Raw genomic sequence first — 13731 nt, forward strand, 5'->3', positions numbered from 1 at the left:
CGTGCTGATTGTTATCGAGGCTGACACATTTCCCCCAGTACGGACAGACTGTGGTCTGTGAATGAGGAAGTCGAGGATCCAATTGCAGAGAGATGTGCAGAGACCCAGATCTGAGAGCTTGGTAAACAGCTTGGAGGGGATGATGGTATTAAATGCCGAGCTGTAGTCAATGAATAACAGCCTGACATATGAGTTTTGTTTTCCAAGTGGTCCAGAGCGGAGTGGAGAGCCAGTGAGATCGCATCCACCGTTGATCCATCAAGACCCTTCTTCAGACTGATGACAGGGGAGTGGGTGGGACAGAGATAGAAAATTCTGAATAGAGAATAGTAAATTCTGCTCAAGATGATGCTAATCCATCATCCAGAAAGTGTAAATTGGAAATGTGGCTACTGTAATTGATGAAGAAGGAATCCAAAGCATTCTTCATTTCAGACACATCCAGTAATGGATCTCTTACTGATTTCACTGCTTCAGTTTCACGTTTAATTTGAAAGAGCTTTCCACAGGCTGGATAATCATGACAGATTTCAAATCTGATTCTAGTTGACTGCTTTGTTTTAAAATGTTGCACCTCTGAGCATTTACAGTGTTATGTTGACAAGACAGGAAATGTATTGAATCTTACTTAAAGCTTACTCTGTTATACCAACCAGGAACTGAAAACGGCTGAATTTTAGCTCTTGCAAAATATTTAGCAGCTATTTTGCATCATGGATCATTGTAGATGGACTAATAGGTCAGAATGGACATGGTGGGCCAAAGGGCCAACTTCTGTGCTTCATGACTATGACTAAGTCAAGGCAAGACACAGTAAGCAGCCTGTACTTCCGCCCAATCAGTATTCGCAACAGTGTGATTATGATGGGAAATTGGATGTTTTTTTTTGCTTTCAAACATTTTGAAGTTCCACAGCGTCAATTAACAATAGACAATAGGTGCAGGATTAGGCCATTCGGCCCTTCGAGCCAATATAATCATGGCTGATCATCCACAATAGAAACATAGAAATTAGGTGCAGGAGTAGGCCATTCGGCCCTTAGAGCCTGCACCGCCATTCAATATGATCATGGCTGATCATCCAACTCAGTATCCCGTACCTGCCTTCTCTCCATACCCTCTGAACCGCTTAGCCACAAGGGCCACATCTAACTCCCTCTTAAATATAGCCAATGAACTGGCCTCGACTACCCTCTGTGGCAGAGAGTTCCAGAGATTCACCACTCTCTGTGTGAAAAAAGTTTTTCTCATCTCGGTTTTAAAGGATTTCCCCCTTATCCTTAAGCTGTGACCCCTTGTCCTGGACTTCCCCAACATCGGGAGCAATCTTCCTGCATCTAGCCTGTCCAACCCCTTAAGAATTTTGTAAGTTTCTATAAGATCCCCTCTCAATCTCCTAAATTCTAGGGAGTATAAACCAAGTCTATCCAGTCTTTCTTCATAAGACAGTCCTGACATCCCAGGAATCAGTCTGGTGAACCTTCTCTGCACTCCCTCTATGGCAATAATGTCCTTCCTCAGATTTGGAGACCATAACTGTGCGCAATACTCCAGATGTGGTCTCACCAAGACCCTGTACAACTGCAGTAGAACCTCCCTGCTCCTATACTCAAATCCTTTTGCTGTGAAAGCTAACATACCATTCGCTTTCTTCACTGCCTGCTGCACCTGCATGCCTACTTTCAATGACTGGTGTACCATGACACCCAGGTCTCGCTGCATCTCCCCTTTTCCTAGTCGGCCACCATTTAGATAATAGTCTGCTTTCCTGTTTTTGCCACCAAAATGGATAACCTCACATTTGTCCACATTATACTGCATCTGCCAAACATTTGCCCACTCACCCAGCCTATCCAAGTCACCTTGCAGTCTCCTAGCATCCTCCTCACAGCTAACACTGCCCCCCAGCTTAGTGTCATCCGCAAACTTGGAGATATTGCCTTCAATTCCCTCATCCAGATCATTAATATATATTGTAAATAGCTGGGGTCCCAGCACTGAGCCTTGCGGTACCCCACTAGTCACTGCCTGCCATTGTGAAAAGGACCCGCTTACTCCTACTCTTTGCTTCCTGTTTGCCAGCCAGTTCTCTATCCACATCAATACTGAACCCCCAATGCCGTGTGCTTTAAGTTTGTATACTAATCTCTTATGTGGGACCTTGTCGAAAGCCTTCTGGAAGTCCAGATACACCACATCCACTGGTTCTCCCCTATCCACGCTACTAGTTACATCCTCGAAAAATTCTATAAGATTCGTCAGACATGATTTACCTTTTGTAAATCCATGCTGACTTTGTCCAATGATTTCACCACTTTCCAAATGTGCTGCTATCCCATCTTTAATAACCGACTCTAGCAGTTTCCCCACTACCGATGTTAGACTAACTGGTCTGTAATTCCCCGTTTTCTCTCTCCCTCCCTTCTTAAAAAGTGGGGTTACGTTTGCTACCCGCCAATCCTCAGGAACTACTCCAGAATCTAAAGAGTTTTGGAAGATTATTACTAATGCATCCACTATTTCTGGAGCTACTTCCTTAAGTACTCTGGGATGCAGCCTATCTGGCCCTGGGGATTTATCGGCCTTTAATCCATTCAATTTACCCAACACCACTTCCCGGCTAACCTGGATTTCACTCAATTCCTCCAACTCCTTTGACCCGCGGTCCCATGCTATTTCCGGCAGATTATTTATGTCTTCCTTAGTGAAGACGGAACCAAAGTAGTTATTCAATTGGTCCGCCATATCCTTGTTCCCCATGATCAACTCACCTGTTTCTGACTGCAAGGGACCTACATTTGTTTTAACTAATCTCTTTCTTTTCACATATCTATAAAAACTTTTGCAGTCAGTTTTTATGTTCCCTGCCAGTTTTCTTTCATAATCTATTTTTCCTTTCCTAATTAAGACCTTTGTCCTCCTCTGCTGGTCTCTGAATTTCTCCCAGTCCTCCGGTATGATGCTTTTTCTGGCTAATTTGTACGCATCATCCTTCGCTTTGATACTATCCCTGATTTCCCTTGTTATCCACGGATGTACTACCTTCTCTGATTTATTCTTTTGCCAAACTGGGATGAACAATTTTTGTAGTTCATCCATGCAGTCTTTAAATCTTTAAATCAGTACCCCGTTCCTGCCTTCTCGCCATATCCCCTGACCTAACCCTATATATCTAACTCTCTCTTGAAAGCATCCAGAGAATTGGCCTCCACTGCCTTCTGAGGCAGAGAATTCCACAGATTCACAACTCTCTGGGTGAAAATGTCTTTCCTCGTCTCCGTTCTAATTTGCCTACCCCTTATTTTAAGGTTCATGTTGGGAATTTTCTTGGAGTGAATTCCAAATGCACAAATCAATGCCAAATTTAGATTTTGTAATTCAATTGACCACTCCACATAGTCTTCCAGCCCCCAGGGGAAGGGTTAAAAGCTGGGATCTATGAAATTGGAGCAAAGGGGGGAAAAAACCAACAGGAAACTGATTAGATTAGATTAGATTATTTAATGACCACACAGTTAAACTGGTGGAATTCAGGTTCAGTACAGGATGTTACAAGGTAGGCTGATTCCCGTCAAACATAACATAAAACACAACATCATACAATATACAGTACATGCATGGGGAGGATATGTGCTGTTGTCATAGTGTGTTCAGAATTCGGATTGCGTGTGGGTAAGAACTGTTTTTAAATCGAGATGTCTTGGCGGGCAGTGAGCTGTAGCGCCTTCCTGATGGCAGCAGGTGGAAGATGTGGTGAGCTGGGTGGGAGGGATCAGAGATGATTTTCTTCACCCTTGACACGGACCGTTTGTGATGGAGTGATTCTATTGATGGAAGGGGAGTGCTGATGATTTTGGATGCTTTGTTAACTATGCGCTGTAATTTATTACGGGAGTGAGTGTCTAAACTGCTGAACCAGACTGTAATTGATGAAGTGAGCATGCTTTGGATGATGGCTGTGTAGAATCGGATTAGGAGGTGTTTCCTTACTCTAAACTTCTTGAGCTGGCGGAGGAAGAAGAGTCTTTGGTTGGCTTTTTTGTAGATGTGATTTGAATTGATTTTCCATTTGAGGTTATTGCTTATGTGAGTGCCAAGAAATTTGAATGAGTCAGTGGTGGATATTGGTTCACCTGAGATGAGTAGGGCGGTCTTGGGTTGTGCCTTACGTCTGAGATCAATGATGAGTTTGTGTGTTTTTGATGTGTTGAGTAAGAGGTTATTATCTGTGCACCAAGTGACTGCTTTGTGTGTTTGAGTGCGGTATTCTGTTTCATTATTGTTCGAGATGAGACCTATGATGGTTGTGTCTTCTGCGTATTTATATATTTTAACTGAACTATGCTGGGATGTGAATTGGATGTGATCAGTTTTGTTGCACTCTGAGAAGGAGAAACAAGATAGTTTGTGAGTTCATTAAAAAAATGAATAGGGACTTGCAATCAGACTCAACAGGATAGATTATCGAGAAGTAGAACGAAGGAACTGCAAATGCTGGTTTACAAAAAAGTACACAAAGTGTTGGAGTAATTCAGTGGGTCAGGCATCATCTCTGGATTGTTTACAGTGCCTCTTCATTGTGCCTCAGCAACAGTCATCTGATGCTTTTCTATTTCTCCCCTGATCAATGTTTATTTGTCAATTTGGACTTTTTTATTTGTCTGTCACAATTTCCAGTGCCATAATTCTCCTTAACAGTATTTGAGTTCCCATATTTCAACCTATTCCCATATTCCCCTGAGCCCTGAATCTGTTGTCAAAAACCATTCATTTGTTTTATTAATCCTTGCTCTCCTTCCTCTTCTTTCGTTGTATATCCTGCTCAATATCAGCCTTTCTCTTTCCTTTTATGGTAGAAGATTTTATAGCAAATGAAAATCCTTGTATTTATATTCCATCTTTAACACAATACAAATCTCCCAAGATGGTTAACGAGGACTTTGCCAACAATATTTGACACTAAACCACACAAGGAGATATCGGGGCAAATAACCAAGGATTTGGTCAAATATATAGTTTTTCAAGGACATCTTAAAGGGGTAAAGAGATAGAGAGGGGTCAATTCCAGTTCTTTCAGACATAATATTAAGAGCTACAGTCAGTATTGGGATAGTTAAAATCAGAGATGCACAAGGGATTAGAACTGGTAGCATGAAGCATGGAGGATATAAGAGACTGATTTCAAAATAAGGTTGAGAGGAAATCTATTTAGTTTGCTAAGCTTGTTTCTTCTTTTGGCAATTTCTTTCAAATCCTTCTCTATTTTATCCATGCTAGACATGGAGTGCATGTTAGATTTCTAATAAAACTTTATCTTAGTATTTCAAACTGTAAAGGTAAGCTTGCAGTTTCAGTAATGTAAATGTCTGAGGTAGATAGGAAAATGTTAAGTGAGATTTGAAAGCATAATAACCAGTTCCAAAAATTCCTGCTGGGTTTGTTATAATTGCGGACTTATTCACAGTGAAATCATTAACTTCATTTATCTACTCTGAGACCGCTTTTGCTATTTTTGTTGAATTTTTGTTGTTGAATAGTCCCTGCTGTGGCATCCCCTTGATGAAGGATAGTGTCACTGACTGGCTGTAATCCAGGGTATAGTTTCTTCCACTCTTTGCGTACCGCATCCAAATGACACACGGAATGTGTCGGCTTGGAATAACAAATAGCATGAGGTTGTGTGGCCATGGCACCACATCAGGGCACCTTCTCCATTTTTCTACCATACTTTGGCAACATAATTAGTGCCTCTTTATTATTGTATGTTCGACTTTTTTGTTCTTGCAATTCCCTCAGCACTTTAATGTAGGGGCAAGTTTATCTTGGTTGTAGATAATCCCTCAGTAATGCCCCTGTCCCACTTAGGAAACCTGAATGGAAACCTCTGGAGACTTTGCGCCCCACCCAAGGTTTCCGTGCGGTTCCCGGAGGTTGCAGGTGGTTGCTGGAGGTTGCAGGTAGTGGAAGCAGGTAGGGAGATTGACAAAAACCTCCGGGAACCTCTGGGAACTGCACGGAAACCTTGGGTGGGGCGCAAAGTCTCCAGAGGTTTCCGTTCAGGTTTCCTAAGTGGGACAGGGGCATAATGTTGCAGCAATGTTGCTTCGGTGCACTTTCCTCAGTGAACTGTATTCCTTCCACACTGAAGGGAGTAACTAACAATTGGCAAATTGGAGCCTGGAATTCTTCATTCCCAGTCAACCCTGAACACGCAGCAGAGTGGTAAAGAAAGCATATGGTATCCTTGCCAGTCAGTGTTCACTGCATTGAGTATAAGATTCAGGAAGTCATGTTGTACCTTTTATAAAACATTGCTTGAGCTACATTTGGAGTAGAGTGTGCAGTTCCAGTCACCCCATTGCAGGACGGATGGTACACAGCTGGTCACAGGTTTCCAATTAAAAATAAACCTGTCCCATCACCCTCTGCTTTCTATATGCCGAGCAAACTCTGTATCCCCTGGCTTGGACCAGTTTCTCACGCAAGATCCTGTCAAAGGCCTCACTGAAATCCATGTAGTCTACATCAAATGTACAGCTCTCATCAGTATATTTTATTGCATCTTGAAAAACTTCATTCAAACTGAGCAGAGAGGATTTCTGCCTTTCCAAGTGTTAATAAATCCTAGTGCACAGAATGTTTTGCAATAACTTCCATACCACTGAAGTTAGGCCCAGTAATTATCTGGCTCATCGCTGCAACCCTCCTTGAATAAGGGCACCACATTTGCTATCCTATGGACATTTGGTGCATTAACTGTGGCCGGCCACGGCTTAAAGGTCTCTGTCAGGGCCCAGTAATCCCACAGCAGCCAGCCTGCGATACATCCCATTGAGTCCCAAATGTATCCACCTTTAACTCACTAGAACACTATTCAACCTTCTTCTTACTGATAAAGATAATTTATGACTTTGGGGTAGTCAGACTACAGTAATGTACAAATTATCACTGTTTACACAAATGTGGACATCACAGAGTTATCACTTTGTGCCCATCTGAAATGCTAGAGCTTTCAATTCTCTCTTTTCTCCTTGTTAAGCCAAATCATTATTTCCTCCCATCTACCGTAATAATTTACATGATGTGCAAGTGTATGCTTTTCCAGTCATAGCTGTTACACATAATCGCTTATGATAGGCGGTTAATGTTGCCCATGTATGAAAATAAATCATCTTTCCTTTTTTAATTTAAAAAAAATTATTGTTACCTCTTCTGAATTGTTTACCTTGAAAATTGTCAACCCTTTGGGGAGGGGGGAGTCTTATCACCCAATGTCTTGTTCACCCAGACGATGCAAGAAACTGCAGATGCTGGAACCTTGAACAAAAAACAAAGTGCCAAAGGAACTTCGCGGGTCAGGCAGCATCTGTGGAGTCAAATGGACATTTCCAGTCGGGACCTTTCTTCCGACTAATTCTCCTTGATTTGCTCATGTCATTTGAGGGATAAATATTAACCATTTTGGTCTCACTGTAGTGTGATTTTATTTTAAAATTTCTCAAGGCACAGGGTGTCAGTTTAACATCTTACTGCATCTTCAAAAGTATTACATTCCTTCAGTACTGGAGTTAAAGTATCACAGGGGTTCCCAGAGAGGTGCAGGAACCCTCCGTCTCCTACCTGAGAGGTTAGAGTGCTCCCCGCCAGGCTACTGATCATAGTCCTTTCAGCTTGTTGCATGTACTAACGTTCACACTATTTCAAATATTGTGCATGTAAGTCCATTTGTGAATTCTGATGTACTTCCATAACATTGGTCTGTTCTTCACTCTTGGAATTGTATGAGTAGTTAAATCATCCTGTATTTCATGAATTACTTTGAGATTCGAAACAAAGAGACAACAGACCTTGGAGGGCAGCACGGTGGTGCAGCGGTAGAATTGCTGCCTTACAGCGCCAGAGACCCAGGTTCGATCCTGATTACGGGTGCTGTCTGTACGGAGTTTGTACATTTTCCCCGTAACCTGCGTGGGTTTTCTCCCGGTACTACGGTTTCCTCCCACACTCCAAAGATGTACAGGTTTGTAGGCTAATTGGCTTGATATAAATGTAAATTGCCCCTAGTGTGTGTAGGATAGTGTTAGTGTGCGGGGGTCGCTGGTCGGTGCAGACACTTTGGGCCAAAGGGCCTGTTTCTGCACAGGCTCGGCAATCGTTTCGCTGAACACCTCCGCTCAGTCCGCCTTAACCTACCTGATCTCCCGGTTACTCAGCACTTTAACTCCCCCTCACATTCCCAATCTCACCTTTCTGTCCTGGGCCTCCTCCATTGTCAGAGTGAGGCCCAGCGCAAATTGGAGGAACAGCACCTCATATTTTGTTTGGGTAGCTTACACCCCAGCGGTATGAACATTGACCTCTGACTTCAAATAGCTCTTGCTTTCCCTCTCTCTCCATCCTCTCCCACTTCCAAGTTTGCCCACTAGTCTTATTGCCTCCGTCTACATTCTATCTCTGTACCGCCCACTCACCTGACATCAGTCTGAAGAAGGGTCTCGACCCGAAACGTCACCCTTTCCTTTTCTCCAGAGATGCTGCCTGTCCCGCTGAGTTACTTACTTACTGTACTTACTGCTTATTATGCCTCCTGGCATGTAGGGCAGCAACGAAGGTCCTCCACTCAGTAGTGTTGATTCCTTCAGTTGCTGTTTCCGTAACATATTTGTTTTACGAGACAGGGTTGTTAGCCCTGTGCTCAACCTGCAACCTGGAGGACCAGTGGATCGCTCTTCGTCTCACCTCTACCCTTCGACCTGTCCAGCATGAGAGACCCTAACAGGAGACGAATCTCCCGCTGGCATAGCTCTAGGGGTCACTGAGACACACACGCTCCACAACCACCACAAGTTGCAATCCAACGGGGAGGTCCTGCTGAGTTACTCCAGCATTTTGTGGCTACATTTGATTTGAACCAGCATCTGCAGTTCATTCTTACACTTTCTATTCTGTTATCCTGGATGTTTGTACAACACGCACATCATTAATCACGAGGGACAATAATGATGCATGCATATGTGCGTAATATACACCTGTTTAAAGAGCATCTCCTAAAGCAGTTGTATTTATTTATATTGTTGTACAAGCCGTTGACACACTGCTATCCATCCCTGCTAATTACAGTATCTATTCCTAGGAGACATTTATTTTGCCCTTCAGTGTTCTATTGACTTACTGAGTAAAAGCTGCTTTTACTGGTTTTTATGTGGTAGGTTCTAAATGCAATTACTTACACTGAGTTAAACATGTAAGCGACACAGCAAAGAATGGCACAGGCATGATGAATCAAATAACACTGTATATTTTGTACTTTAAGATAAGGAATTTAAGAATATGTTTGGCAGCATCGTTCGACAATGAAATGAACATAGTTAAAATGGAATGATCGATAAATAGGTTAAAGAGGGAATCTTATAAAAGCACTCTGTCCATGTTCCAGGTTTCAAACTGAAAAAGCTGAAGGTGAAAAATACCATGGCACATTTTGTGCACACCCCCATCCCCGCAGTCTCCAGCTGCAGTTATTATTAAAATACATTGTTAGACGGGTAAATATAGACCTGCCGTTTTATTTCCTGCTACAACAGGACTGTTGGAGGTTTCTTGTTCAAGGCGGACATTGTAATAACATTGGTTATAATACTGCACTGTCAGCATTTCAGTCAGGCACGTCTGCCTTGAATTAAAAGCCTCCAACAGTTCTTTCACGGCTCAATATTACACGTTGAGCTCAATAAATGTTAACTTTCTTCAGTTTTTAAGCTAAAAATAACTGATACCAAGAGGGAACTGTTGTCAACGTGCCTGCTTATACAAAGACAGATTATGCAAAATGAAGTTACCTTGGGATTCTGAAACACGACACAGAAGAGCCATTTCTACTTGGAATATTTTGCCTAGATAACTCGGTGACTGCACAGGATTAGCTTTTGACATGAGTTTACTTTCGCATCCATTTCTGAGCTGCAGCAACACATTTGAGAGAATCTGCCATTGTCATGGAGCAGCCAGAAAGAAGAATGGCAAAAGATTGCAACAAGGCAGGGTAGGGTGGGAGCAGGTCTTAAATCTGAGGTCAGTTCAGATTTGGATGGCCAGGGAAGACTGGAAGTCTTTTGTGGGGATGATATAGGATTGATTGCGTCACACTGATCAGGTTTAGGTAATTGTGTCGGAAGGAACTGCAAATGCTGGTTTACACAGAAGATAGACACAAGTTGCTGAGTAACTCAGCGGGACAGACTCTGGAGAGAAGGAATGAGTGACGTTTCAGGTCGAGACCCTTCTTCAGACCGAGTGTCAGGAGAGAGGGAGTCTAGAGATATGGAAGGGTATGGTGTGAAAGCAGATGATGATAAAGAAATGTAGAATAGTTCATTGGATGAAAAAAAAGCAGAACCTTATATTTTCATTTTGTATGGTTTTAAAAGAAAATTCAAGTACAGGTGCCCCAATAGAAATAATACCAACGATGCGCTATTGTGGTTTGGGAAAGAAGCATGTTTTTAATGCCTGATTATTACAGAAAGATTGAAGAATAGGGAAAAGTAAAGGATTTCAGGATTCCAGGGTAAAAATGGTGGGAATTAAAATGTGCCTCGCATTTACAATAATGCAAAAGGATGATTGAGAGTCAGGAATTGTCGGGCAGATGTTTGCATCTGGATCTGTTAGTATTCACTGTTGACTAAAAATCAAGGGATCTGTCGGAATAATTTACACGAGACGTGAGTGACAGTTAACTTCTTCCTTATACGCAATAACTTGTCAAACAAGGAGAACAGTCAAGCAAGAGATTGTTCGACAGACTCAAAGCATGCAGCCTTTTTATATCGTACTTGATAGGGACGTATATGTACAGTGGGTCACGTACATTTGTTCACACGTCTGGGTATTGTGATCCAGGATTCTGCCCTTACCCCTAACAGCACAGCCTTCAGTTAAAAACAAGACATGCATGTGTCTAACTATGTGTAAGAAAGAACTGCAGATGCTGGTTAAATCGAAGGTAGATACAAAATGCTGGAGCAACTCAGCGGGACAGGCAGCATCTCCCACCTGTCTTACTGTCTCCGCCTACATTCTACCTTTGTCCCGCCCCCTCCCCCGACATCAGTCTGAAGAAGGGTCTCGACCCGAAACTTCGCCCTTTACTTCTCTCCAGAGATGTTGCCTCACCCGCTGAGTTACTCCAGCATTTTGTGTCTATCATACGTCTAACTTGTTGACTTTATGGGTAGGTATAACCAAACATACTTAGCCTCGCCCAGAAGTGAAACTTTACTGGTTTAAAGTTCAATTCCCAAAGTACGAAGTGCTGCCCATGAACATATCAAGATGGAAGAACAGTTCAGTTCCCATAATTCCCACAGATCCTTTCATCCTGAAGACAAAGTCAACAAAGTGAAAATATGTTGTGCTGGTGCCACTTGCTGCTCAGCTAATAGAAATCCCTAACTAAATGATCTTTGTATTAGCTTTTCTCAGGGAATATAACATGTGTTTAATTTTAAGTTTCCATGGATTTCAGTTAATGGTTTCACTGCACTAACATGAACCAAAGAAGCTGAACATGTGAGAGAGTGTGTGTGTGTGTGTGTGTGAGAGAGAGAGAAAGGGAGAGAGAGGGAATAATGCAGTTGAAGAAATGTGCTTTTATCTGTTTGCCAAGTGAAACAGACAGACTGATAGTTGGATTAACCTTAACATTCCTATAGACTCTTCCCGTGGGGCAACAATTTGCATCCTAAAGACCAGCACTACATGAACATCTGGCAGGGAGACTTCCCTCACCACAACACTGAAGATGATGGATATGCCAACACTGCCCCTGTAAGTGTCGCTCTGTCTGAATTATAGTTGATTATCACATAATCTAAAATGGTAATGCCCCTGGAGAGTGTAAGCGTGGGGTTGGAGTAGAACAAGGAATGCATCCAGTATCAGAACTGATTACAGATTACCAGCAGTAGATATTAAGTTGGAAAATATGACAATTTCTTCATACTTTCTTCCAAATTCTTTGTAATGCCAAGTTCATAAGTTCTAGGAGCAGAATTAGGCCATTCGGCCCATCAAGTCTACTACGCCAATCAATCATGGCTGATCTATCTTTCCCTCACAGACCCATTCTCCTGCCCTTGCCCATTAACTGCTACCCTTCCTAATCAAGAACATGTCAATCTCCGCCTTAAAATAGCCATTGACTTGGCCCCTACAGCCGTCTGTGGCAATGAATTCCACAAAGTCACCACCCTCTGACTAAAGAAAGTCGTCCTCATATCCTTTCTAAAAGTACATCCTTTTGTCTTCAGGCAATTGCCTCTGGTTCTAGACTCTCGCACTAAATCTCACTCTCTCGCTTTTTCTCCTTATTCATCACTATCTTATTTGCCTCTTGTCAGCCTTTTACATTGTATCCAGTTGGGGGATTGTGGCTGGCATGGCATAGTATGGATTAGAGTCGTCATCAGTTGCTGGCTGATTTTTGCCCTTGGTGAAAGTAAGGCCCTCCGCATCTGCCTTTGTATTTATCTCACCCGGGGTCCTCTGTTCATTTGTTTTCTCACTGGCATTTACTCCCACAACCTCTTCTCTTCTGAGCTACCAATGCAACCCCTGTACCTTGACCTCCTTCTTACCCCTCCCACCTTCTTCAGTTTAACTCATACACTGCACCCCCCATTTCACTTTTAAAGCACGAAGCATGTCTGAGATAAACAATAAATCCAATCTGACAAAACTGTGGTGTCACGATCTGTGAAAGGAGAACTAAATGCCCTGGAATTTGAATTTCATTTGTGGACCAGATACACCGTCTAAGCCCAGGCTTTATGGGAAGACAAAGCTTTCAAATAAAATATAAAACATTAAAAATATAAAACATTAAACAGCATAAATGAAAATTAAATGGATAAATGTAATAATTTAACTTATGAAATGTGTAATTGTTTGTTTATTTTGTTTTTGTTTAATTTCTTTTTTTTGCATTTTGGTTACCTAAGTGAAAGTGGTATGGTGAAGATATATCAATATAGTATTGTGTTCTGATTGTAGAATTAAAACAGCGGTGCCTCTTAAGATCAAAGATTCTCCCCGTGCTGACAAAAAGCTTAAATTCTCGGGAAGGTGCTAATTACTGGGGTAGGAGTATACATTTCTCCCTTGTAACTAGTTGTAAGCATACAGACAGAGAGTTATACAACATACTGTACATCAGGCCCTTCAAACCAACTTGTCCATGCTGACCAAGGTGCCTTCGTGAGCTTGTCCCATTTGCTTGCATTTGGCTCTTATACCTGTAACCCTCCATGAATCTGTCCAAATGTTGTTTAAATGTTGTATCTGTACTCGCCTCTGCCTGTTCCTCTAGCAGCTTGTTCCACATACCGATAAACCGTTGTGTGAAAAACCTGCCTCTCAGGCCCACTAAATCTTTTCCCTCTCACCTTAAAACTATGCCCTCTGGTTTTTGACTCCCGTACACTGTGAAAAAAACTGTGACCATCCGCCTTATCTATGCCCTTTGTGATTTTATATACCTTTTAAAACATACCCATTCAGCAACCCAAAGATTCAACGTTTTTTTATTGTCACATGTACCATAAGGTGCAGTGATATGTGAGTTACTACACTGCCAAAAAAGCAACAAAACACACAACTACATAAAAGTTAACATAAACATCCACCACAGCGGATTCCCCACATTCCTCACTGTGATGGAAGGCAAACAAG

The 13731-nt window shown here is 42.2% G+C and overlaps 1 protein-coding gene across 2 annotated transcripts in view; it reads left to right on the forward strand.

Annotated features, from left to right (window-relative positions):
• The window catches only part of sumf1 (sulfatase modifying factor 1), a 107982-nt gene that overhangs the window by 54675 nt on the left and 39576 nt on the right, over positions 1 to 13731 (forward strand). For both annotated transcript variants that reach the window (XM_033036761.1, XM_033036762.1), the window contains one exon: positions 11715 to 11829. In XM_033036761.1, the coding sequence (XP_032892652.1) occupies positions 11715 to 11829 (115 nt within the window). The remainder of the gene's footprint in view (positions 1 to 11714; positions 11830 to 13731) is intronic.

The sequence above is a fragment of the Amblyraja radiata genome, chromosome 18 (assembly GCF_010909765.2).
Source record: "Amblyraja radiata isolate CabotCenter1 chromosome 18, sAmbRad1.1.pri, whole genome shotgun sequence".
Lineage (NCBI taxonomy): Eukaryota > Metazoa > Chordata > Chondrichthyes > Rajiformes > Rajidae > Amblyraja > Amblyraja radiata.